The sequence below is a fragment of the Anopheles moucheti genome, chromosome 3 (assembly GCF_943734755.1).
Source record: "Anopheles moucheti chromosome 3, idAnoMoucSN_F20_07, whole genome shotgun sequence".
Taxonomy (NCBI): Eukaryota; Metazoa; Arthropoda; class Insecta; order Diptera; family Culicidae; genus Anopheles; species Anopheles moucheti.
The window spans coordinates 68771966-68796034 of record NC_069141.1 but is presented as its reverse complement, the minus strand read 5'-3'; the positions used below and the strand labels follow the sequence as shown (position 1 = coordinate 68796034).

At 44.8% G+C, this 24069-nt stretch overlaps 3 protein-coding genes across 4 annotated transcripts in view; 1 reads left to right on the top strand and 2 right to left on the bottom strand.

Annotated features, from left to right (window-relative positions):
• The window catches only part of LOC128304911 (uncharacterized), a 31689-nt gene extending 17445 nt beyond the window's left edge, over positions 1 to 14244 (top strand). Inside the window, exons 3-12 of the mRNA XM_053042154.1 lie at positions 1069 to 2071; positions 3875 to 3895; positions 4083 to 5167; positions 5236 to 5333; positions 5403 to 5786; positions 7654 to 7707; positions 8496 to 8705; positions 8773 to 9874; positions 10141 to 10418; positions 10495 to 14244. Of these exons, the coding sequence (XP_052898114.1) occupies positions 1069 to 2071; positions 3875 to 3895; positions 4083 to 5167; positions 5236 to 5333; positions 5403 to 5786; positions 7654 to 7707; positions 8496 to 8705; positions 8773 to 9874; positions 10141 to 10418; positions 10495 to 10779 (4520 nt within the window). The 3' untranslated portion in view covers positions 10780 to 14244. The remainder of the gene's footprint in view (positions 1 to 1068; positions 2072 to 3874; positions 3896 to 4082; positions 5168 to 5235; positions 5334 to 5402; positions 5787 to 7653; positions 7708 to 8495; positions 8706 to 8772; positions 9875 to 10140; positions 10419 to 10494) is intronic.
• A 195-nt stretch (positions 14245 to 14439) lies between these two features.
• Positions 14440 to 16685, bottom strand: LOC128304914 (purine nucleoside phosphorylase-like). The gene is made up of 3 exons (XM_053042156.1): positions 16570 to 16685; positions 15434 to 15710; positions 14440 to 15077 (listed from the first exon to the last, which is right to left on the bottom strand). The coding sequence occupies exons 1-3, from the start codon at positions 16683 to 16685 to the stop codon at positions 14487 to 14489; spliced, it is 984 nt and encodes a 327-aa protein (XP_052898116.1). The 3' UTR covers positions 14440 to 14486.
• Positions 16686 to 17872: 1187 nt separating this feature from the next.
• On the bottom strand, positions 17873 to 23637 carry LOC128301447 (purine nucleoside phosphorylase). 2 transcript variants are annotated; one of them, XM_053037936.1, is made up of 3 exons: positions 23487 to 23637; positions 18866 to 19139; positions 17873 to 18792 (listed from the first exon to the last, which is right to left on the bottom strand). In XM_053037936.1, the coding sequence occupies exons 1-3, from the start codon at positions 23528 to 23530 to the stop codon at positions 18211 to 18213; spliced, it is 900 nt and encodes a 299-aa protein (XP_052893896.1). In that variant the 5' UTR covers positions 23531 to 23637; the 3' UTR covers positions 17873 to 18210. The 2 variants fall into 2 exon arrangements, with proteins under 2 accessions (XP_052893896.1, XP_052893894.1); XM_053037934.1 differs by lacking the exon at positions 23487 to 23637 and adding an exon at positions 20587 to 21324.
• Positions 23638 to 24069: the final 432 nt, after the last annotated feature.

Below are 24069 nucleotides of genomic sequence, written 5' to 3'. Positions count from 1 at the left end.
TACGACAAAGAGTTTCATGTGTCGTCAACTTTTCATGTTGGAAAAGGTCATCTTAAGACAATATTTGCTCAGAAAGTTAAGAGATTATTTCCACTAAAAGACAGTACAGTAGGCAAACATCACCACCCTGATGAATGAAGAATGAATGCTTTTTTCAACATTCGCAAAAATTCCCGCCGTTACCAAAGTGTCTCTCATCCTCCAAGCCCATCCATTATCGGATGGCGGTGTGTTATTTTATTCATGAGTTTAACCCCAAAACAGTCAATAAACATTTAGCGTTTTGCAATGGACATCGTGCGCCTAAGTGACCACCGTTGTAGACAACATTGGGGAATGCAATTCATTAACACATAATAGCTCATCGTCAACACGAGAGGGAATTGTGGCTAGAGAGCAACTGGTGGGAGCTACTGATTGCGCCGGTGTTGGTTTAGTGTGCTACCCCTTGAAACGAAAAGTGAAAATATATAGTTTTGTCTTCTGTACTTACCGTTCAGCCTCATGACAATGTTCTGGTAAGCGGTGCATTTGCAACGCTAATCGCTGGAAAAGACGCAAGACGTCGCCTTTTGTGTGAAAAGTGAACCCATAAAATGACTGTCCCTGGTGCGCTAGTTGATATATTCGGGTTAGAGTCGTGTGGTAACGCAGAATTGAGGTTGAGATTCGCGTGAAGAAAGTCTGGCGGGGCGCATACTGACCAGCGGACCAGTGCTGTAGCTGGTTAAGATGTTGTTTTGCAAGTGAGCAGCAAAGAGCGAGCAGCAGCTCAATTTCGCACCGACACCGACAGCAGGTTGACACAATCAGCAGCAAAAGATGTGTCTCAGCATACGCCGGTTTTGCATCGACTGCAAAGGTGAGTGGCGTTTTGGGTTTGGTGATCCCTTCCATTGGCTGGGCCGGAACAGAGGCCGTTGGTTCTTGTGCTTGGTTCAGTACGGCGGGCTACATCAACCGAAGATGTCACGTACCAGTGGTGAAGATTATGCCGAGGAATTTTGAAGTTTAAATGTAATATTTAACAGTTTGCTAATATTTTGCTCCGCTTGCTCTTTCTTTCAGGAAAATCCTCACGAACAGACGATGAACATTCCGGTGAGCAACAGCAACAGCAACAGCATGGCGGTGTTACACGCCGCACGAAGGTGTCGAGCATTTGTTTTGACGTTCCAGCCGCTGGGCTTGGTAACCGTCCGCCGAGTATCATCAGTAGCTCAACCACCACGGACGAAGGTGGCTTCAACGAACCGTCGCCCGAAATCAAAGCCAAACTTAAACCGGCCTATGAGTTTGATCTCCCATTGCCCGCGTCCCCGCCACGTAAGCTTCCGATCGGCGAGGATCGCTCGCCAGTCGGTAGTCCAGCGGAAGCGAAACTGACGTACGCCGATTTGGGCTATCGGGTTCGACCGGACGGTACGGAATGTGATGAAATCTACGGCGAGGTGGATGTGTATCGAAGTGCCAACGCAAACAGCAGTATTAACGGAAAGCCACAACCGGGCGGCGTTCCCAGCAAAGTGACGGCCCATAACCGATCTCAACCTTCCGGAGCGAGCGGTAACAGTATGCTGAATGGGCAAGGTAGTACGCAGTTGGCCGAACCGCAGGTGGCTGGTGTCCCATCGGCCATTACCAATGGTCGCACCACGTCGACCGATCGTGTACTTTACGCATCCATCCTACCGTCCTCGATCGGTGACAACAGCTCCACAACTACGACCGCCACCGATAGTGAGCTGGCGTTTATGGATGGTGAACGCGACGAGGCCAAAATCCTGGACTTTGACGAGCTAAGCGAGATGGGTGAGAAGGGTTACCATAGCGCGCAGATACTGCTCGATCCGACACGAACCACGCTCAGTGAGATGGAGGATGATTACAGTACGAAAACGTTACCCGATCCACCGTCCCTTGCCTCGATGAGACCACCTCCGATTCCGGAAGGGCCACCGCTGGATCTGCAAGACACGCTGAAGTTCGCGGATGCTAGCGATAATGAACAGGACAGCCTGCTACCTGACGAGATGACGGCGGATGAAGCTGAGCGACTGCTAAGCTCCAGGTATGTATCTCCGTATGGTTTGCGTGTAGTGTGGCAGTTGAGTGCGTTGTTTGTATGACCGTGATACTACATTCATCATAGTGTGTTTAAGAAGCGGCAGTTCGGAGTGTATATATTGCTTTGCTCAGTATACAGTGGGAGAAATTAGTTAATTTGATAGGAATCCCTCAGAGAAGAACAACCCATTTTTATTCCACAAGGTACGCTAATGAATCCATTCCATTTGGGTTTTGTTTCGTTAAAATTTGAAAGGAAACCGTGTCCTATTTCGACATAATTTTGGCATCTACAATTCCCATTAGGATCGGTGGTGCAACCCTTCAAAGCATCGTTCTCTCGCGGTAGTTGTCGCGCGGACGGGTAAATCGCAGCGGTGGTTCTCATCGTTAGTTTTGCTTCCGCTGAGATTGAGTAAACACCCGATTCTGATCTGCGCTGACCCAGTTCTACTTTACTCGTGGGATGTGTGAGTTATGTCTCTTGTAAAAATTCTGAATGGAACTCTCGTGTAGTGTGTAAATGGTTGTTTACAAGCAGCACACATCTGATTGCCTTTACCAACCCCCAAGACAAGAAAAAGGGCATAAATTTCGCTGTCAGGGAATGTAGTCTATCGATCATCGTGCCGGTTTGTAAAGTTTCCGGCCAATGTAGTTGAGCGGGTGTCCCGGGTTTGCATATTTTGCATCACAAATGTGTTCCATCTTTTCCATAATCGCCGCCAGCTGAGAGTGGGGATCACCGTGCCTTAGTGCTGTGTGTAACGCATTCACTATTGGCATACTCTCGTGGTAATGAGAGCGGTGATTGAAATTCATTGAATAAACAAAGAGGCAATCACTTCAGCTTCGCATAAATTCCGATTGCTGAATGCATTACAATTACCGCAATCGTCAATCACAACCGATCTTTTTTAAACGTTCGTTGTCCTCTAGTAGGGTATGATTTAATGAAAGGTTCACCGAGAACTTACTTGGGAATTATATCATCGTGCTATCAGCTAATAACAGAGATAAAACAGCTTAAAAAACATTCCAAAAATTGTTATTTTTGTGTATTCATTAATAGAAACAGATGTTTTTTACGAGGCACTGTGCGCCTCCATCAGGAGCAATGACTCGACTCGACATTTTATTAGCGAAAGTTTACAGAAATTATCTTCATGAATAGTGTGGAATGTTCCTTTTTTTTCTTCCCTATAAAATGAGGACTATAGTCAATAAGTATTGTAAGCATTTCACGTATTCGATATATTCATAATGGTCGGGGTCCGCGTTATCTAAAGTTACCACTTCACCAGTTTCGCTTTTATTACACGCCTCAACTGCATGGTCTCTTTCACTCGACATCGGGCTACACATGTTATCTTTATGGGCGCACAATTCAGATACTGATAGTGAGGTCACTACTACTACAGACATAATCATGAGGACCTATCCCTTTGATTTCGAAATTAAATTGATCTCTGTTTTTCATATCTCTTTCTTTTTTTATTTCATGTGTTTGTTTCTCGCGCATCTTGTTATGCTTTGCGTTTCGTTCCCTTATTTCCGGTATTTAAATTTTGTTTGTTTGGAAAATCTGCAAAACAAAACAAAAACAACACAAAAATACATCATGTATTACACGCTACGACGCACGAATGCCATCTTCACCACATGCACACGTTACATATCATCACCTCATCGACATACACCACGCCACGTTGGGCTACGATTCTTCGCTTGCATTTGGTTCGCTATGTTCCATTTTCGTCCATGCATCGAATGAATGCACATTACCCGTATTACTGCGTTGGAATAGAATATTGGAGAACAAGATCAGGTAAAGTGAAGATTGCGATTCTTTTTCAATACGTTAACTTTTAGAGCAGTAAGATAATTCGCCTAATCTATATGTGATCTTCGTACAAGCGGAGTTCTCGCTTTGTTGTTAGAAAAGCAGAAAAAAAACTCACACTATCCCACTCACAAATGCACTAACAGTTGATTTACCCTCCTTCCGTTCATAGACAACGACCGCTGCTCTCAGATGAACAGGCACGAGAAGTGGAGCAAATTCTCCTCAATAATCAAGCCAAAGCGGAAACGGAAGAACCAACCGCACGGGTAGTGGCAAGTACCCGCCAACAGGTACCGTCCGTCCCGGAGCGTGAACCTACAAATGGGTTGGCCGCCAAACCTCCACATCAATCGCAGCTTCCATCGGTACCGGTATCGCAAAAGCAGGCCCCAACGAGTGCCACCGCGGACGAGCCTGATTGGTTGAAGGATGTTCTCGAGGCACCGAGGAATGTAACCTCCTCAACGTCTACGGTGGGATCTTCGATGCGTGATAAACCTCCGCCACCACCACCACCAACCAGCGCTAGCAGAAACAATTCCACCACTAGTCAGCCGGAGGATGGGAGCATCGGCAACAACACGACCTGCGATTTGCTTAACCAAACCATTCTCGATTCCTCGTCCATCCTTGCCGATTCGTACGTCGATACTGGTGATTCGATACCGAGCGTTACAACCACCACCTCGGACAGTATCAATCTGAGCAAGCAGGAGGAATCTGCGGGTGAAACGGGTGTAATAGAAGACGATGGGGAGGCAACACAAGAGGACGAAGGTCAGGATGACGAGAAGGATCGTCAAGGAGCGGTACACCGACAGCATGTAATCGGTGTTGAGGCTGTCAGTGAGGCAGACGTTTCCGCCGACGATGAGTCGAACAATTCGGCCGGGTTCTACATTCCCGAGTATCCGCCCATACGCTGCAAGGAGGTGTACGTTAATCCGGACGGGGTGCATTTCTTTGAGGATGGTAACTTCTGGATGGAGGTACCGGGACTGATAGAGGCGGAACGTGAGCACGATGATGATGATCTGCGTGGGTACGTGAAAAAGAACACAAAGGTGAAATTCAGCTCCAACCCGATGCAGGTGTTTTCAACGTTCTCGGTGAATGATTACGATCGACGGAATGAGGACGTCGATCCGGTGGCTGCTTCGGCAGAGTATGAGCTGGAGAAGCGTGTCGAAAAGATGGACGTCTTCCCGGTGGAACTGATGAAGGGACCTGAGGGTTTGGGATTGAGCATAATAGGTAGGAAGCTGTACAGAGTCACATAGATGCGAAGCGTTGTAACACATCTATTGCCAAATTCGTTGCAGGTATGGGTGTCGGAGCGGACGCTGGCTTGGAGAAGTTGGGTATCTTTGTTAAGACCATTACGGATAATGGTGCAGCAGCGCGTGATGGAAGAATACAGGTTTGGAATGCATGTCCTAATCCGCTTCACTTACAATAAACTAATTCCCGCGATCTTTCAACGTTTTAGGTGAACGATCAAATAATTGAAGTCGATGGTAAAAGTCTAGTCGGTGTAACGCAAGCGTACGCAGCGTCCGTTCTGCGTAACACTTCCGGGTTGGTACGGTTCCAAATTGGACGCGAGCGAGATCCAGAAAATTCGGAAGTGGCCCAGCTTATCCGCCAAAGCTTGCAGGCAGACCGCGAGAAGGAGGAACGCGTTAAACGACAGCTGGAGGATTATATCCGTCGAAATGCAGAAATCTCCGAAGATAGTACATTACCGGTATCGGCAAACTCCAGCGTATCGGAAGGTCCGGTCAGTCCGACGACGAATGCAGCCGAATCACTGTTCGAAACTGAAGCTGCAAGAAGCAGTGACGTTGAGTCGTTGCGCCGGATCCTACAGGAGGTAAGAAAATCGTTTCCAACGTTCCCGCTTTCACTGTACTACCGTATCATCTTCATTTACCATACGCAACCTTCATCAGTTCTTCCATTCAATCGTCCATTGACATGGCAATTGGTTTGAAATACATTGTCGTTTGTCGAGATTATGTTAGCTTTTCGGAATGAATCATTCCTGAGTTGCTTTAAATGTCGATTAACCCAAGATAAAGCTAAACAAAGCTGTAACTTTTTATCAGTTGTTGTGTTTCTATATTACTATGGATTTATGGATGGAAAAATAAGGAAAACACACAGTATTGTTTGTGAATTAACTTTGCTATAGCATAACTCTTAAATCGAGTGAAACCAAAATATGAACTTAAATTATTGCTAGCATCTTGAGGCAGTGTAAAATTTGAAAGTTGAATGGCTTTAATTTTTCCTTACCTTCCTACCGAAAGTTGCTTTGTATTTTTCATAAAATTGTTCCGTATTTTCTAATTATTCGCACCAATGATAAGATTTGTCGTACAGATTGTTCCTTTACGATCAAGTTTAGTGTTTTGCGTTCCGTTTTTCGCGTTTGTATACGGTTAACTGGTTTGTTCTATTCCATTTCGTTCTTTTTTACTGTGCAATCGCAATCCTTCTAACGAATATTGGGAATGGCCATATTGTCTGTTGCAGCATAAAGCGGTAAAGTTTCGTTCAATAGTGCTTCAAGCGTTTCACAATGTTTATCATCTGTGCGTCGACGTTACACCGACGTTAAACATAGCTTATGAAAATCCTAGGTTGTAGTTTTTATAGTCACTGTGCGGTTTTATTTTGCCTCGCTTTTTTTCTACGGCGCTTAGCAGTGTTCAGCATTAGTGTTACCATTTGTTGCTTTATGTTGTTTTGTGGCTTTTTATTTTGTGCCATTATGATATAACTTGGAGAACTAGAGCGAATATGATTTGTGTTATGGGTATTCTCTAACTGGCGCAAGCAAATGGCTGGACCGAAACCTCCCAAACAACGCGGAGATCGGAATGGGCTGGATACTAAAGGCTTGCAAGAGTAATGTATATAAAATTTCATACTCTTTCCATTGAGACGGTAAGATTGTTCTGCATGTCACGCTGGGTATGAAAACTGAGCAGAATGCATGCATGCGCTACCATGTTATTCTTTAGCACTGCCACTTCACAGATGCACCGCGGTCGTAGTGTTCTGTTGGGTTTACATTTTTTGTTACATATATTATCTCGATTTAACTTTAGTGATTGCAATAGTGTAGCGTAATGTTAGCCGTGTAGAAGAATTTTCCTGATGATACTGAAGAAGAAGATATCGATGAAACCTCATGCAATCTGAATTCCCATCGATCGTTTTAATTTTTACATCGACAATTTAATTGCCTTATCCGTTCAAAACGACAAAACCTGATACCAACCAGATACAAACACATCTGTTTATTGGAATATTTTCCCAATTTCTTTTCTTTCTTTCCAATCCGCCACACGCAATGCATCTGTATCTTTGTCACTGCCAACCAACTCTACCAACCACCCACCCCACTCGCTCGAAATTATGCAAAAAAAAAACAAAACAAAAAAACAATTCCTAAACCGTACATTATGTATGCAACAATAATTTTTGTTTGTACCACAACACACAATACCACCGGAATCTGATTTTCTCTTCTCTCTGGCTGTACAATGTTCACGTTCCCTTACTATCTCGGTGTCGAAATTATTTGCAATTTACACGCCCCGAAACCATCTACAAAACTACCGTACTCTGCTCATCGAAACTGGAAACCCCCCACGGAATGTTCTTTGCAATGAACCGTACCTACCCTGTTTATTTGAAAATAACACGAAACCAAACATTAATATGTCCAGAACCTTAAAACCATTGCACTGCATGAGGGCGACATTCTGAACCTGAAGCAACAGGTAAGTTAATTTACTCGTTTCGTTTATGTTTTAAGGTTTTTATTTATGTTAACGGGCGGTGGTGGGTTTATTGTTTTGTTTATTTGTTTTCGTTTCGTTGGGACAAGGATGAAAGCTAATACCAAAGCGATGTCTGTATATGTGTGCGAGTGGACGTGCGCGCGCGAGCGTGTATGTGTGTGTGTACGCAATTCATGCAAATCTAGAACAACCGTGTGTGATCATTCGCTGTTTTCTGCTGCAAAAACAAAATCCCTTGCTCTTTTGACTGGCTAGACATGCGTCTGTCCTGTTACACTTTTCCTGTTCTGTCATTGATAGCTCACGCATTTTAAATCTCTCCATCTGCAATAAAAAACTAAATATGTATTCACGAACTCACTTAAACACTAAGCACAAGATCAGCTACAGCAAAAAGCAAATTGGCACTATTTACGACAGCAAAATTTTAACATATCTGTAAAGGTAACCTGGTCTTCTTTGATATAACAAAATGATGCAACTTTGTACACACAAGTAAACAATTGATATTGACTGCTTTCCAATGCCACACACAGATGTTTGATTGCCACAAGCAAAGTATAGCTGGATTTAACAACACAAAAGCCCACCTTTCAGGAAAGAAGTGTACATTAAACTTATCGCTCACATATTCCACGGTATACGAATGTTAAGCTAATGTTATTTTTACGGTTCCTTCCTTACGCATCAACTCTGCAACCCGGCATCCAAACGCTCCTCCAAACTCCTTCTGTGCCCGCCTGTGCTTACGAACTCCACCTTACTAGCTCATTAAATATCAGCAGACTTGCAACGAGGCTGAGCTGCTGAATGAGCGCGTTAAGCAAACGGAGCGTGAACTGGCCAACATTAAAAAGGAAGCCAACAACTATCAGAACATGTTGCAGCAATCGCAGGCACAGTATTTGGTGCTGGAAAAGAAGTACAGTCGGGTTAAGAAAATACTGCGCGACTATCAGCACCGGGAAAGGGATATGGTAAGTGGAGCCGTGTTTTGGGACCATAAGGATACTGTGAAATTAATTGCTTTTATTCTCCTCGCAGATTCAGTTCCAGGAGTATTACTTGCAACATCTGCAAGAGAAAGACACCGAGTACAATGCGCTGGTGAAGAAGCTAAAGGATCGCGTCATCAGCCTTGAGCAAGAGTTGCAAGAAACGCAGCGAAAAGCCGGCTTCCCGGTGATACTGCCGTACGACAGTGCCAGTCTGAAGCTGACGCCTCAGATGTCCCGCCGCCAACCGCCCAAACCCGTCTTCCAGAAGCTGGAAACGGATCTTTCCGATACCGAGTTCAGCGATCTTTCACCGGACGGTGAAGGCGAGGACGGTAAAACGGCAACTGTCGAGCGCAAGGTGCCTCCGTCAGCCAAGGACGACGATCTAGACGTTGCCGTGCCACAGCATGAGTTGTTAGATAACTCACTGAACAAGGGGAAAAGCGATTTGGTTGCGAGAGGTGGATTAGCGAAGCGTAATCTGCCGGGTAAACGGAGTCACAGTAATAGCGGTTCGGATTGTGCCCTGGATGAAAGCGACGAGGAGGGTCATATGACGAGAAGTACAACCGGTACGGAAGGTTCGCACGAGTACAGTGGGCTGTACAGTACGCCGCAGATCGTGAATCGTAAGGTGGCCACACTGAAGGGAGAAGACTCCGGTCCGCCAGTGTATGCCCAGGTGAACAAAGATCGTAGCTCCGCGGGTGGGCACACAGATCAACAGCAGCACACGACGATACCGAACATTTACCGTACCGCTGTTGGGTCGGATAATGGGAAGCTAAACTCGAGCTACGGTTCGGATCTGAATGCATCTTCGTACGATAGCGATCTCGGTTCGTCGACGGATAAGCTGAAGGATAGTGGACTATCGAGCGATAGCTGGATGTACCCAAGCCGGCGGCCGAAGGGCCTGAAAGGCATTACACCGCCACTGTTAGCGGAGCAACTGAAGGAGCGGCTGGCGGAACGCGAAGGTCGCCGTGGTTCCGGTGGTGGGTTGATCGATGACGGGTCGTCGCGCGACTCTAGCGACGATTATTCCGAGATCAACCAACAGCAAAGACACATCAGTCCGGCAGCATCGCTGTCGCAAAATTTGCTGGTGGAAATCAAGAAAGCTGTCAACGAAGCACAACCGAAAGGTAAGGCTAAATAAATAATACCTGTTTATCTATCTGTTCGTGGTATTGTGTGGTTCTGGACATGCATGTGGACCATTGTATGTGTGTATGTGCGTATATTATTGGTGTATCGATCACTTCGGTACTGTGCAATGGAACTTTTTCGTTTCGGTTTACAATCATTTCGTGTGCCTAGTCGAAAGCCAAAAGGTAACTGTAGATTCTTTTGGTTTTTTTTTCCTTTTTTTTCTTGGCTTTTTCTCTTTTTCTCTCCGTTTCATCCGCAGTGAAAAACATACTTCCACAAAATTTATCTCCTCCAGGCGGAAATGGTCCATGGCAGCAGCAGCCACAGCAGGGACAATCCACCAGCGGTGGCCCGGCGGCAGGATCGCAGGGCCCTCCATCACCGTCGAGCGTCTCGAGCGGATCGACCTCACCCGGCGCCTACTCGCCGAGCCGTACGCTTGACCTTTCTGGTTCAACGTCTAGCTTCTCAAGCGATCGCATCCGTGATACACACCAGTGGAAAAACGGTCCCGTCGAAGAGTGGTCAAATGAACAGGTACTGTGTGTGTATATACCAGTGCGTAAATTACTCCTATTAACCTCCTATTGCTTTGTTTGGTGTAACACGGCAGGTATGCCAATGGTTGCTCGGCATCGGTCTTGATCATCATATACCGGCCTTCATGCAGCACTCGGTCGAGGGTGGCGCACTGCTACAGCTCGACAAACCAGACTTTAAGATATTAAACGTGGGCGGAGACGACAAGAAGCTACTGAAGCGCAACATTAAGGAACTGCGCCGACTGAACGAAAAGGAACGCAAACAGAACGAAAAGGAGCGACGTGAACGCGAAAAACTGTTCAAAAAAGCAGAAAAGAAGGCCGAAAAGGAGCAGAAGAAGCGATACCAAAAGTAAGGGGTCGCGTGCGGACATTCGGAAAATGATATGCATTTAGAAGTGAACTCGTTTTATGAGATAAGGTAAGGTACGGAACAGGGGGAATGGTTACGAAACGCGCCTTTTGCACTCATTTCCATCGGTATATTCGGCCTGGAGAGCAGGACGAACAACAGCAGTGTGTGCTCTAGAGTGTTAGTGGGGCGTGTAACTGCTGCATGACAAAACAGAGACATTTGCGAGGAAACGCTATGCAGGATAGTTGTTCACATTCATTTGCCCCTTTGGGGTTGTGTTTTTCCTGCACGCACCACTAATAACCGAAAAGGGAACTTATTTTTTCGTCTGAAAAAATGTATTTAGTTAATTGTAATAGTTACTGTGTTTAGTTTTTTGTGAATATTATACTAATGCGGGATGACGAGTTACCGCGACGAGGGTATTAGTGTACCTTCCACGGTAACGCAATGGAGGCGTTACTTTTTAGTTAGCTTTTGTTTGCTGTGTTTAAGATGTGTGCAGTTTTTTTTGTTTAAGTTTTCGTTTTAATTATACTACGCATTGTGCGTTCGCGTGTGTTGGCTATAATTTATTTATTTAAATTGATATTGCATACTACAGCGATTCCCGTGTTACTGTGCGGGAACCTATACTCCGTGTAAAGACTCGCATGCTAAGCAAGAGGTTCTAGAAAAAATAAAATTTAACCATGGTAGCTATGATCAAAAATATCTTTAAAGTAAAGCAATTTACTGCAGAAAACAACTTCTACGCTGTTCTGGGGCCTGTTGTTTTGGTACTCAGCGTGCAACGGAAAGCCAACCGTAGCCAGCCGCATTACATTCGTCTTTGTACTGGGAGCTGATAGATCCGGATAGAAAAGCAACAAAACGATATAGGAAAGAAGCTACACCTTCCTGCCGTTCTGCCGTTAAACAGGATGAAAGTGCACTATTAAGCTTAGTTGAGTAGTGATTGGTGGTGAACTTCGTATGATAATTTATTAATTAAGATACGCAGGCAGAATGGCGCCACAGGTACACAAATGTAACAATTGTATGATGTAATCATTATCGATAGAAGAAAACAACTCCAAAACGAGAAACACATGCGTGCGTGGCTGGTTAATTTTGGTTGATCGATCGGCGCGGGAGCGCATGTGTGAGTGAGTGTGTGTCATAAGAATTAATCGGCCCCAATATATATACATATATAAATGGTGGACACGTTGTGCAGCACCGATTTAAACCAAACCGTGCACATCACTCCAATCTCGTATCCTTTCCCTCCTTCCGCAAGGAAATGCACCTTCTATCATCGTTGTAGTGAATTAGATTAGGCGGAAATGAAACGACAAGAAATAAATTGTAGTAAAAATGATACTTTTATATGCAACACCATTTGCATACGTACAGGAGACACATACACAAGTATAACACACATAAGTATCGAGTAGATGGTTCGTTCGTGTACAACAACTCGGAGCCGCAGCAAACATAAAGCGAACGAGAGGAAGGATCACACAATAAATTGTGACAGTCGAACAGGTTTATCGTTTCTCGTATTTGTTTTTCTTTACTTCAATATTGTTTTTCATAATTGTGTTATATCACTTTTCATTGTTATATATTTTGTTTTAAAAATTGTCAAGCGCTTCTTTTCTTTCTGTTCTGTTAAATGTTCTGCTGTCGCAGCCTGTTTGTTGGAAACGTTTCTTTTGACATCACCGATGCCAAATTGCGCAATGGGAGCCAATGGGAAGAATTTTACGAGCTGATAGCGTGTATACGGTATCCCGTAGGTTGCCATATGGTGAAGGGGCCCGCCCTATCGAATCGCGCCGCCGAGCTACCCATTAACCTTTCGACATATTGTTTCGGTCATATGTGGCGTGGCGTTTTTCAGTTTTTTTTATGTGTGTATTTTTTTTTCGTGTTAGCCGATGAAAAGAAAACCTTACAGAGATGTAATTGTTGGGCATCTGACCCTAGGGACCGTTCACCATCCCATGCCGTCTGGTGGTGTGCTAACGAATCAGCTTTGACCTACGGTCGATGTCGATCGTCTGTGAGAGGCAAACGATTAGAAAATTATCTGTTGCTTGTAAAACCGCACAGCAAAGAATCCCGCCATCATGGATGATGGGGTGGCAGTTATGACATGCATTGTTCGTACGCCGAACGGGAGGAATTCTGAGGCACCGGAACGGCCTTAGCATAATTTTGCCGCTAGTGTCCAGTGGATTTATTTTGCGTATCAACAATTAGAATGACGGACAAGCTTGATGTTTGGCATGAGTCGAGGCAGCTCCATTTCAAACATGGTTGACATGTTTGGAATACAATGTTCAACGAATGAACCCGTTTAGTTTTGTCCGATAATCAAGCACACGCCCGACGGTGACGAAACACGTTCAACAACATTCACTTAGAGGAAAAAGGAAATAAAGTAAGGCCCAAACTTAAAGAAAGAAAATGCTGATAAAATGTAGATCTAAACATCCACCACCGCCAAATGACAAAATCAACTGATGATAACTACCAGAAACCAAACACAACACAGGCACAAAACACTCGTCGGACGACAGGGATAGTAACTAAATGAGGCGACCGGAAGAATCGATACAACTATTCAACGGTAAACGTGAGAAGAAACCTGAAAACAAACCCCCTCCTCAAACACAGTTGTCCAATTTTTGTATTAACCTTTTGAACACACTTTTGCTCCACAGTAACGGTAACGGTAGTAGTGTCCCTGCAACACGTTGTATGAGAATCACCCAGTTTGTTTGATGAATGAATGCTAAACGAAAATGGACGGAATTCTTATCCCAGAACCAATATCTACACAAAAAGTGCTCATTTGATATTTTAGTGAATTTAAGCAAAATATGCTGCAAAGGGAGAAACAAACGGATCAATGGAACAAAACAAAAGAGAAGAAAAAAAACCACTCAAATCAGAATCGGAGATCTCTTTAAAAAAGTAAACCTTTTAAGAATAAAAAAAAACAAGCAAACACACATTTTTACCCTTTTCTTACTTCAATTCTACTACCATAATGCTATCTAGAAGGAAAAGTTAAAATTTATCATACAAACGCGAAATATAAAAACATAAAGAACAAACCATTACAGACACTAGAGTAACTAGAAATGCCTAACATCGTCAACTGATTGCTGATTGTAACAATTTCTTCCACCAGTTGCAGAGAGCCTAGAAAAGCACCAAGCCATGAAAACAAAACAAATGATTACTGAAATGAATGTTTGTATACAGTAAAAGATGAAGTTCGAATCGAATATAAATGAATGAAAGGAAGAAAGGAAGTACAACGTTGCTCAATCGATTAAACAGTTGGCAAATGGGTGAAAGTGATTGAGTTGAAAAAGAAAGCGAACTAATGTGGCAACAGGCTCGTTAAGCTGGAAAAAGCAAACATGAAACATAAGTATTAATCTGGACAAAAGAAGATATAAATGAGGCAGATACATTGTACTCGTGTGAAAGAAGATAAAAAAACATAGAACCGTTGAGAGAACTAATCGAATGAATGGCAAAAGTTAATGTGAATTTAAACATGATAAAATTATTTCCAAAACATCATCCACACATACACACACAACAAACAACCATACTATAAAAACGGCAACAATAAACAACAAAACGGAAGTAGTTACATGGGGAAATATGGTGATTTTATTGTAATAGAGCGCTTAGTAGATGCTATTCCTTCCGCCCATTAGACTCCCGCATGGTGCCGACAACACGCGTCACCAGCTCACAGATCCGTCCCTCCAGTTGGCGGCCAACGTCCACGAACGTTTCGTGGCAGTGCTCTTCCTCCTCTTCGTAGCTCATCGTGCACATGTTGGTGATGAGGCTGAAAGCGAAGCACGTCATGCCGCAGTGCCGTGCCGTGATGATCTCGTGCACGGTCGACATACCGATCGCATCAACGCCCAGCAACGCCAGCAGACGTCCTTCGGCGACCGTTTCGAAGTTGGGGCCACCGACACAACAGTACACACCTTCGCGCAGGATGCTCGGCAGCCCGGGCACTTGGTTGGCCGCTTCTTTCGCTACCTGCAGTATGGTCGGATCGTACGCTTTTGCCATACCGAGAAACCGTGGCCCGAACCGTTCATCGTTCGGTCCGAGCAGGGGGCAGTTTCCGGCAAATCCCATCAGATTAACGTGATCCTTGATGAGCATGATGTCACCGACGCGGTAGTTGCTGTTGATGGCACCGGCCGCATTGGTGGCTATCAGCTGTGTACAGCCGACTTGTCGCATTACCCGCACCGGCATGGAACACTAAAGAAAAGGGAAAGAGTTACGAAACGGTTGGATACTAAAACTTAAAAAAATCGGTTTTTTTCCATTACCCGCCATTTCAAACTGACATGCCGTACCGTGCAGTGGCAGCTGTCAAACATTGTTTACGTTTGACGTAGTGATCGCTTGTTACTTTCGCTTGCATTTAGCAGTGGAAATGAACAAGTTTTGCAGATAAAAGCCATATTCTTGGCCCTTTGTTTAACTTACAACTGCCGTAATTGCGTTACTGTTTGTGATTGGTTTGAGTTACTGTGTTACTCTGGCAGAAACGGTGTTCTAAGTGGTGTTTGTGCTGGCTTCGCCATTGTGCATAGTACCGGTAGTAGGCTTACCTTCGCCAGTGAATATCCCTCGTAGTAATGGAAGCGGCCTTGCATACAAAGCACGGGCACACCGGCCAGAAAGCCAAACACAAGCCGTCCCACGTGTCCCGGCACGGTTGAGATAGGAAAGTGTGGAATGGTCTCGTAGTCGAAGCTATCCACGTCGGTCAGCTGATCGGCCAAACATCCCAGCCCCGAGCCGCATATAATACCACACCGGGGACGGATACGCGTGCGGTCCAGCAGATAAGTGGCGATTTCCTGTACCATCTCGTAGCTACCGTAGCTGCCGGTTGCGGAGAGGTGTTTTGTGGACAACGGCAAGAAAAAAAAGGCAGTGGTCACAAATGGGCATTTGCTTGATGTTTTAATTGCGACAACGACACGTCCTGCACGAATCGGTGCCAATGCTTTGCTGCGCTAGGTAGCTAATGATCACCTGAATAACAAGGTAAGCGAATGCATGTCTATATTTAGCTGATTTGTATATTGCACAAAGATACGGTGGAAGTTCCTTTGGGGAATATTGCTAACACTTTCTTTAGTTGATTTATAGGACGTAAGAGTTATGAGATTATATTTCCTTGAAGATTAAGGTTCGTTTAAGAAAATCCAAATGTATCAGGATGTAATATTCATTGTTAATCCATACCATTGAAAGAAGGTCTACATTGGCTGAAGTTATATTAACTCCCTAACTAAGAAACATGGTTAACTCTAGTTTAACGCTCCTCTCGGTCAAAGTTCTGCATTGTAAAGAGAAAGTATCGTGAGGCCAGGTACTAGATGCGTGTTCTGGTCATGCTAATAATGTGGTCCGACCTTGCCCTAGAGCACAGCGCTAGACTAATCTCGCCAGGGTTCTGCGTGGGTTTTTTCTCTTCCCTCCGTGATATAATTTAAACCGTTACAACCTGCTTGTCCCATCAATCATAGGGGCGGCCGTTAGGCATTCCAGTTCAGGCGTTAACGCATCAGTCCTATCACTGTGAAACCTTTGTTTGCGCAAGTTCTCCGACTACACACTCCGAATGCTATTTGAATGCAGTTTTGGAGTCACTTCTGCTATGTTGCCGGACAACGGTTACACGGCTTCGCACGGTTTCGTAAACTGATAATATTAACATTAAACACTTTATATGTACCCAGCACTGTCCTGCGCAGGGTTGTACAATCCGTTGATCCGCTTGCTGCCTGGTGTTTTGATTATATTAGTCTGCTGTTCTCCGTTGCCATATTCGTTAACACTTGTACGATTCATTTCCGTAACTGTGCACTTCTTCTGCTGTAGCACTAAATTACTCAGAAGTAAAAGATCTTCACTGCTGTAGCAAAGTTTGAATCAAAAGCAAAATGTCTCTTTAGCGTGATACACTTGTGCACTTTGTACGGTGCAGTACGTTCAAAAAATCACGTATGGGACTCCTCTCGTCTAAACCACCCATTCACGGTGCCCGATCGAATGCAAGTGACTGGCTAATGACGGTGGAGCCGTGGCCGTTGGAGCTGGTCCGGTGAATCTGTGCTGGTGTTTGTGATACGAGATGACAAGCGCTGGAATGTTTTCAAATAGGGAAGCGTGGAATGTTATGGCTTCGTAATAAACGCAGCCACCGCAATGTTTGGTGTTCGATGATAACACACACTCGTTTCGGAGAATTCATCTTCAAAGAGATTTTCTTGTAGAGTTTTTTTTTAAAGAATTATTCTTCTTATTTAATAATCTTTTTACTAAAAAGATAAGCTTGGTTATCTAATTATTCTAACACAAGAGAAAAATTTCCTCTGATATGAAATTCCCGCTACGTTTCTGCACTGAAGCATGCAATAATTATGTTATAGCGCCAAACCGTATTTATAGCACGCTGCATAGTTTGCCATAATCGGATGGAAAAGTTGATGGAACTTCGTACAACCTTTTATTTTATGTTGCCTCGGTTTTTATTAAACTTCGTACTTTGTTTTATTTCGTTTTGTTTGTAAAGGAACCTGATGCGAACGTTTCATTCATGCGCTTTCTTTTCATCCTTTCCGACCGTACTGTGTAAACTGCCCAATTTAATGGGCATCATCAGAAACAATTGCTTCCGACGTTGATGATGACATGATCTACGGTGCAAAGATGTACGATCGGTGAGCTGGTTGGCGGAAAATCAGCTGCCATCACCCGCAAATGGTTTCAATGGAATGGGATACAGCGGGGCAAGATAAAACGGTTTGTGATGCGCTTTAAGGTTCATTTTATCGCGTCCTCCCCTCTCATTGTCGGGGTCATTGTCAACGCGCTGTGGGTCACAGTGGTGCTGCAATTGAGTTAGCGTTGCCCACCAGCGTGTCAATTGACCGGTCGAGACCGGAATGCACTAGAATTGTGCTTATTGAACTTTCTACTTAAATGTACATTTTTTTCTTTTGCAACTTTAAATTAAGTTGATGTTGATGGGGTTGTTTTAAAAAAATTGTTTTATTTTAAGCATTGCGCACAGATCGTCGGCACAAATTGTAAAAAATTACCTATTCCGTGGCAGAAACTTTATAATTTCTTCCTTCCTAACCTATAGCACACTTAAGGTTCTTGGGCGATATATCTAACTATATTACGTTCACGTTTACCCTACCTAAAGCTAAATCGATAATTGTTTTACCTAATTTACATTGACGCTTACAGCTATTTAATGAGTCAAAAAGCTACTTTACGATCATTTGTTGGTTGGTTTTCTTTCCCGACATTGTACATTCTCACCTTGCTTTAGAATTTCTCGACAATATCTCCGCACCTAAAACACTTACTTCTTCGCTTCGTAGTGAATATGCTTCACAATACGGCTAACAAACTCGCCCAATGTCTTCTCCCGGTTCTTACCGACACCAACAATACTATCGTGACAGTGCTCTTCCTCCTCTTCGTAGCTCATCGTGCACATGTTGGTGATGAGGCTGAAGGCGAGGCACGTCATGCCGCAGTGCCGTGCCGTGATGATCTCGTGCACGGTCGACATACCGATCGCATCGACACCGAGCATGGCCAGCATCTTCACCTCGGCGACCGTTTCAAAGTTAGGTCCACCGAGACAGGTGTAGACACCTTCGCGCAGCTCATTCTCGATCCCAATCTGACGGCCGATCACTTTTGCCGTCTGGATGAGTTTCGGATCGTACGTGTTGGCCATGCCGAAGAACCGTGGTCCGAAGCGCTCATCGTTTGGTCCTTGCAGCGGATTGTTGCCGGCAAACCCCATCAGGTTGATGTGATCCTTGATGAGCATGATGTCACCCACGTGGTACTTGGGATTGGCACCACCGGCCGCATTGGTCGCGATCAGATGTGTACAACCGATCAGATGCATTACACGCACGGGCATGGAACACTGGGCATGGAGAGAATGGTAATCGGTTAGATTTTGTCCGATCCTTTGCCATAGAGGCTGAGGCAATGCTTACCTTTGCGAGCGGATATCCTTCGTAGTGATGGAAACGGCCCTGCATGCACATGACTGGTACACCGGCCAGATAACCGAACACCAGTCGTCCGACATGGCCGGCCACCGTCGAGACGGGAAAGTGGGGAATCGTCTCATAGTCGAAGCTGTCCACATCGGTCAGCTGGTCCGCCAGCGTACCCAAACCGGACCCACAAATGATGCCAACCTTCGGGCGGAGTTCCGTGCGCGCCAGGAGATAATTTGCGATTTCCTGCAGCGTGTCGTAGGTGTACCTATTAGGGGTGAGAAAAGCGAAAGGAAAACTATTAGCGTTACGGTCTCTACGTTACAGAGTGCCCATTACTAGACATATGAAAGGTGACTTGCAGTCACGAACAAATTGCCGTGCCGTAGGGACCTTGCTGATTATCGTTTACCGTCTTCGGCTCCCCAAAGGATATTAAAGCAATCAACGGTAAGAATTGCGTTCTGAAAGTTTCGCAAACAAAAAAGAAAGTCGTGCAAGGCAAGGCCCTAGCGGGCGGAGAAGAAACCAACTAATCACCTGCCATTTGAAGGCTGTGCCAACAAATTACGCCTGCATCGCTCTCGTTATCAGCTTCGTGGTCGAACAGCTTCCCACCGACACCGATGCCGTCAGTGGACGTCAACGCGCCTAGCGATGACCCTGCTTGAACGGTTCGTGGGGGCACGATCGCCAACACACAGGCTGTGTAGTCAATCGGCAACAATCGGATCAGGAGCAGCGCCCCACACACTGCTTCGAACACAATTGTCTTCGGCCACCGCATCGGACGGTGTGTCGGTACAGCAATATGCCAAACATGAGCTTAGAGAGGGGCTGCGCGAGACACTGTTATTCCGTTTGAAAAACACGAACATTCTCGATGACGATGCTGATAAGGGTAGGGCGACGAATCGAAATCGAGACTTTCCACGATGATGATCATGTATTTGCGAATGATGTCGCATTATGTTGCTGGTGCTGGTGTTAGTGCCGTGAATCCCGTGCTGATAATTTCATGGCATTGCGGGTTCATGGGAAAAAATCGCTCGGATGGATTCGTTCGAAGGCGAAGGTTTAGACGGTGACCTAACTGACTCTTGCTCTAGAAAAGTAGGTAATAACAATTGTTTTGGAAATGGCTGACAAGATTAGATTAGATTAGTATGGTAATCTTGTTGGAGACATTTGATACAGGATTGATCTTACGTCTAGACACACAAATAGACGAATTTCTCTATTCTTTGTTTGTATTAACTTGTACTATAATCTGTAAATCTGATTCAGATTCATGATTGTAAATGAATCTTTGAATTAAGTTCATGAATCTGAATCTCTATTGCAAAGATTCATGAATCAACCAAGATTAATGGCGTTCAACGATCTTGAATTCCTCCTTGAATTTGAGAGTTGAATCTTTTGAGAGTCGATTCCTGATTTTAATGACTCTTCTTAAAAGATTCATTAAGCACTACACTAGTATAGACCAAATCGTAACATTCCCCGAAAGTCCATATCGATCACTTGTGACGGTTCAACAATCTTGAGCAGGTACTGCGTGCAATTTCACCCTGTCTGCACTTGCATGTTTTCCATGACCAAACCGTATCGGATCATCTTTCCTGCGCCACACCAACCAGTACCGGTCGGTTCCGGTTAGTGACAGAAGCCATTTGTGTAGTGACAAAAGCTCACCGTATAACGCCCGAACTTACCCAGCGTGCTCGGTGCGTGGCATATGGAAGGGACCGCTCGTTGCTCCCTTTTGCTGGTAGGCTTCAGCAGCCGGCAACGAGTCGGAACCACCATTCCGGTTCCCGTTCGAATGTCCATTTTGGTGGTGATGACCGTTCGTATGTAGTGCAGCAGCACCGTTCGAAACACCGTTCGGTGCGTTACCATTTTGAAGGTAAGTAAATTTGCTCATTTTCGCAACAGTATTTTTGTGACGCTTCGTAAGCTAACTAGAAGCTTTAATCACTTTCTTATTTTTCTGTATATTTTTAGGATGATTAAAGCTTTATAAAGTCTATGCTAATAACGGACACTCTTCAACCACCTTGAAATCAACACCGTAAAACTGAACAAAGATGCGTAGTGAATCGCATTAACTTCAAACCGAAAGGGAACTAAAGGACCGACAACCGAACAAGTGTCGTGTGGCCCGTGTGCTTCCTGTTACTGAACCGTACACTGTCGCACCTCGAACACTAGTGACGGTACGCGTCGCCGGATGATAGCATAAAACCTCCATCACCGCACGGTGCCGCCGATGGGTGCATGTTTTCGCGTGACAGACACAAGGACTGTATTTGGGCGGTGTGCCGTTCGTGGAAGTGTGCGGGAGAAATGTTTGCGCAGATTGTAGCGGTAGAAAGCCAGCAGTGATTGCGCACCACGACGGTAGGAACCGGGGGGAGGGATAAGGGTAATTATGAAAAGCTGATGACGCTCTTAAGTAATGGTGTTGTTGTTACCATTAAGCGGCCGTGTAGGATCCCTTCCAAAGGGGGAGCACGATGAGTTTAAATGGATGCAGCTTTAACACGTAGCGTAGCGATGGGCCGAAGTTTGATTTACAACCGTTCAAGCCACTCTGTTGACAGAGATGTACCGATGGAATTCCGTTTGCGGTGTTGGTGGCACGCGCGCAACAGCAAATGTCACGCATGGTACAGTTGTTCTGTTCGCTCCACCGTGTTGATCCGTTCTGCTTGAACGGGTTTTATGTTAAGGTATCCGTTCACCTGTACCGGTGGTAAATCGGACTGTCTAGTGGTATTTAATAGTTGCGAATTTTAATACTCTTTGTTTTGCTCCAAAGCCACGAAGGGTGGAGAAGTTTGCTCGATTCTTTGTCTCCCGTGCGTTTTGTCGATCACCTTCGAGATCGCGGCAATATTTATTCAACAACAGAGGCGGAAATCAACTCAATGGGGGAAAAAAACGTTACAACTGGTTTACTCCACACTAGAATGTCCCAGTTTTTTTTGCAACTGGTACACAACAACTCGCTGGTGCTTGGTGGTACTAAGGGGAAGGGATAGGGATTGTCTTGAGAATTATCAAAATAACATGTTATTGTGCAAGATGAAGACGTCACGCGATCAACAACGATTCAGCCGAGCCCAATGATAAGGACGGGCATTAGAAAAATACGATCGTCCACTCATTGCGGGTCAAGGCTTAAATAAAACTCAGTTCAAAAAGTCTCTGTAAGGATACGTAAAGATCGCATCCACACCAACACGTGATCAGGGTGGTTTGTGTGTCTGATTTGGGTGTTGAAAAGGTAAAATAATATTATGGCTTCGAATGATCGGTAATCAACACCATAGCCTTATCTAAGCGATCCGACAACCCGAGAGGATCGTTTGGTAAACATTCATCTAACCAGGGGGTCACCAGGAGAATGCTTTGTATGATGACGATCGCGAGCAAAACAAGGACTTCGATCAGGAAACCAAACAAAGTGATGCAATTGATTGGTTTGTTTTCAACGATTTCTTTACCAAGCGACCGGTGACAAGATGTTGGATTGGGAGATCGAGTACTTGTACAACTAACTACAAAATGCCATTCTTCATTATTGTATGGTATTGGATTTGTACGACCATTTTGCTTTATGTTCTTCTAGCATTATTTTTGGTGATTGACCTTGATTCTTGATGAAATCCCATCCAGATCAATTCCCCGTACGCAGCACTGGCCATTCAGCTACGCGTATATAAAGTCAAATCAAGCCAGAAATGGTAGGCCTCTAGATCTCCTGAGGTTGTTGTGCCGATGAAGAAAAAGTCTCAAAGTGGTTGTTTTCATTTCTAGTACAAACACGCGCCATTTTACTATTCTGGTGCCTTGACAACATACTCGAATGATCCAGAGCGAAAGAAGGTGAGAAAGACTTCAATCTCCAAGAGTGGTTTGCGGTTGGGGTTGCTTTATTTACTGCATATGTCAGGGAAAACACCATCCCACATAGTGGAAAGTGCACTCTTTCAGGCAGCAATGAATCCTCATGTCCTCCATTAAGAGACTTCGCCCATCTCTTCAATGCCCCAGAGTAGTCTTTAGCCACTCTGCGACACTGTTTCGTACAAGGCACAATTGCATGTCACCAAGCCACCTTCACCCGGTGGTGTAATGTAATTTGTGCTCCTACAATTACTACCTAGTAACCGAGCAAATGACCATGATTGGGGCTTGTTGTTTGTGGCCGGGCGTTGGTGATTGCTCCTCGACCACTGACACAACACTCCCTTCTGCTCAATGCAGTTCCAATCCGGAGTAAATTGAGCGTGAATCGGACACTGTGGCACATCACTGGGTCGTTTGTTTAATGATGCTTTCTGATGCTGGGCAGCCCAGATGATTGATAGAGACGCACCACAAACCGAACAAAAGTGCATCGCTACAATTGTTTTGCAAGGTCTTGGACGACTTGTTTTGAACTTTCAAGAGCTAGTAGTAGGGGACACTCTGCTCCGTAGGCAACGTCCAATGCAGTTTAATTATCTCATCTATCACTTCACAATTCCGCACAGCTTCCTGTGACAATGCACAGAAACATTCCATTCTGTTTTCCACTTTCTTTGCACTTCGCTTCCATACTTACATTCGGCTCACACCCTGCTTGCTTTCGTTGTTGAAGGTCGCCATTTTTACTATAAATCACAGACGTTCTCGGTGCGGGTTTGGTAACTTTTTAACTTTAGTTCACTATTTCACGGTACAGCAAAAGCAAATCAAGGAACTGCAGTGTGATCTGTTTCGTTATCTATAGCTTAGTGAGATCGCTTACACGTAGGATCTTATATTTATAAGGCCCCGTGCAATGAGTGCAATCGTACTCTTGATCAAGTTGGCAAAACTCGTAAACCTATTTGTTTAACTTTTTGTTACCATTCATTTCACGCTCTTACCCACATGATGCATGGTGGACCTATTTCGTTTCGATTGAAGATCGCACCCAGCACATGAAGCGTGGGGAAGGGTGAATTCTCGGCAAACAGTTCCAGACAATCCTAAAACAGTCAACAGCAATGGTTGTTGTTGTAGCCGTAGACAAGAACATGGCTGAGAAGTAGACGGTGGATGGGCGAGAGTGTAGGGAACGAGATCGAATCAAAAACAATCGAACGTGGATGAGTGTGTGAGTTGGTAGTAATCAACTCAACCGCATGGTTACCATACGATCG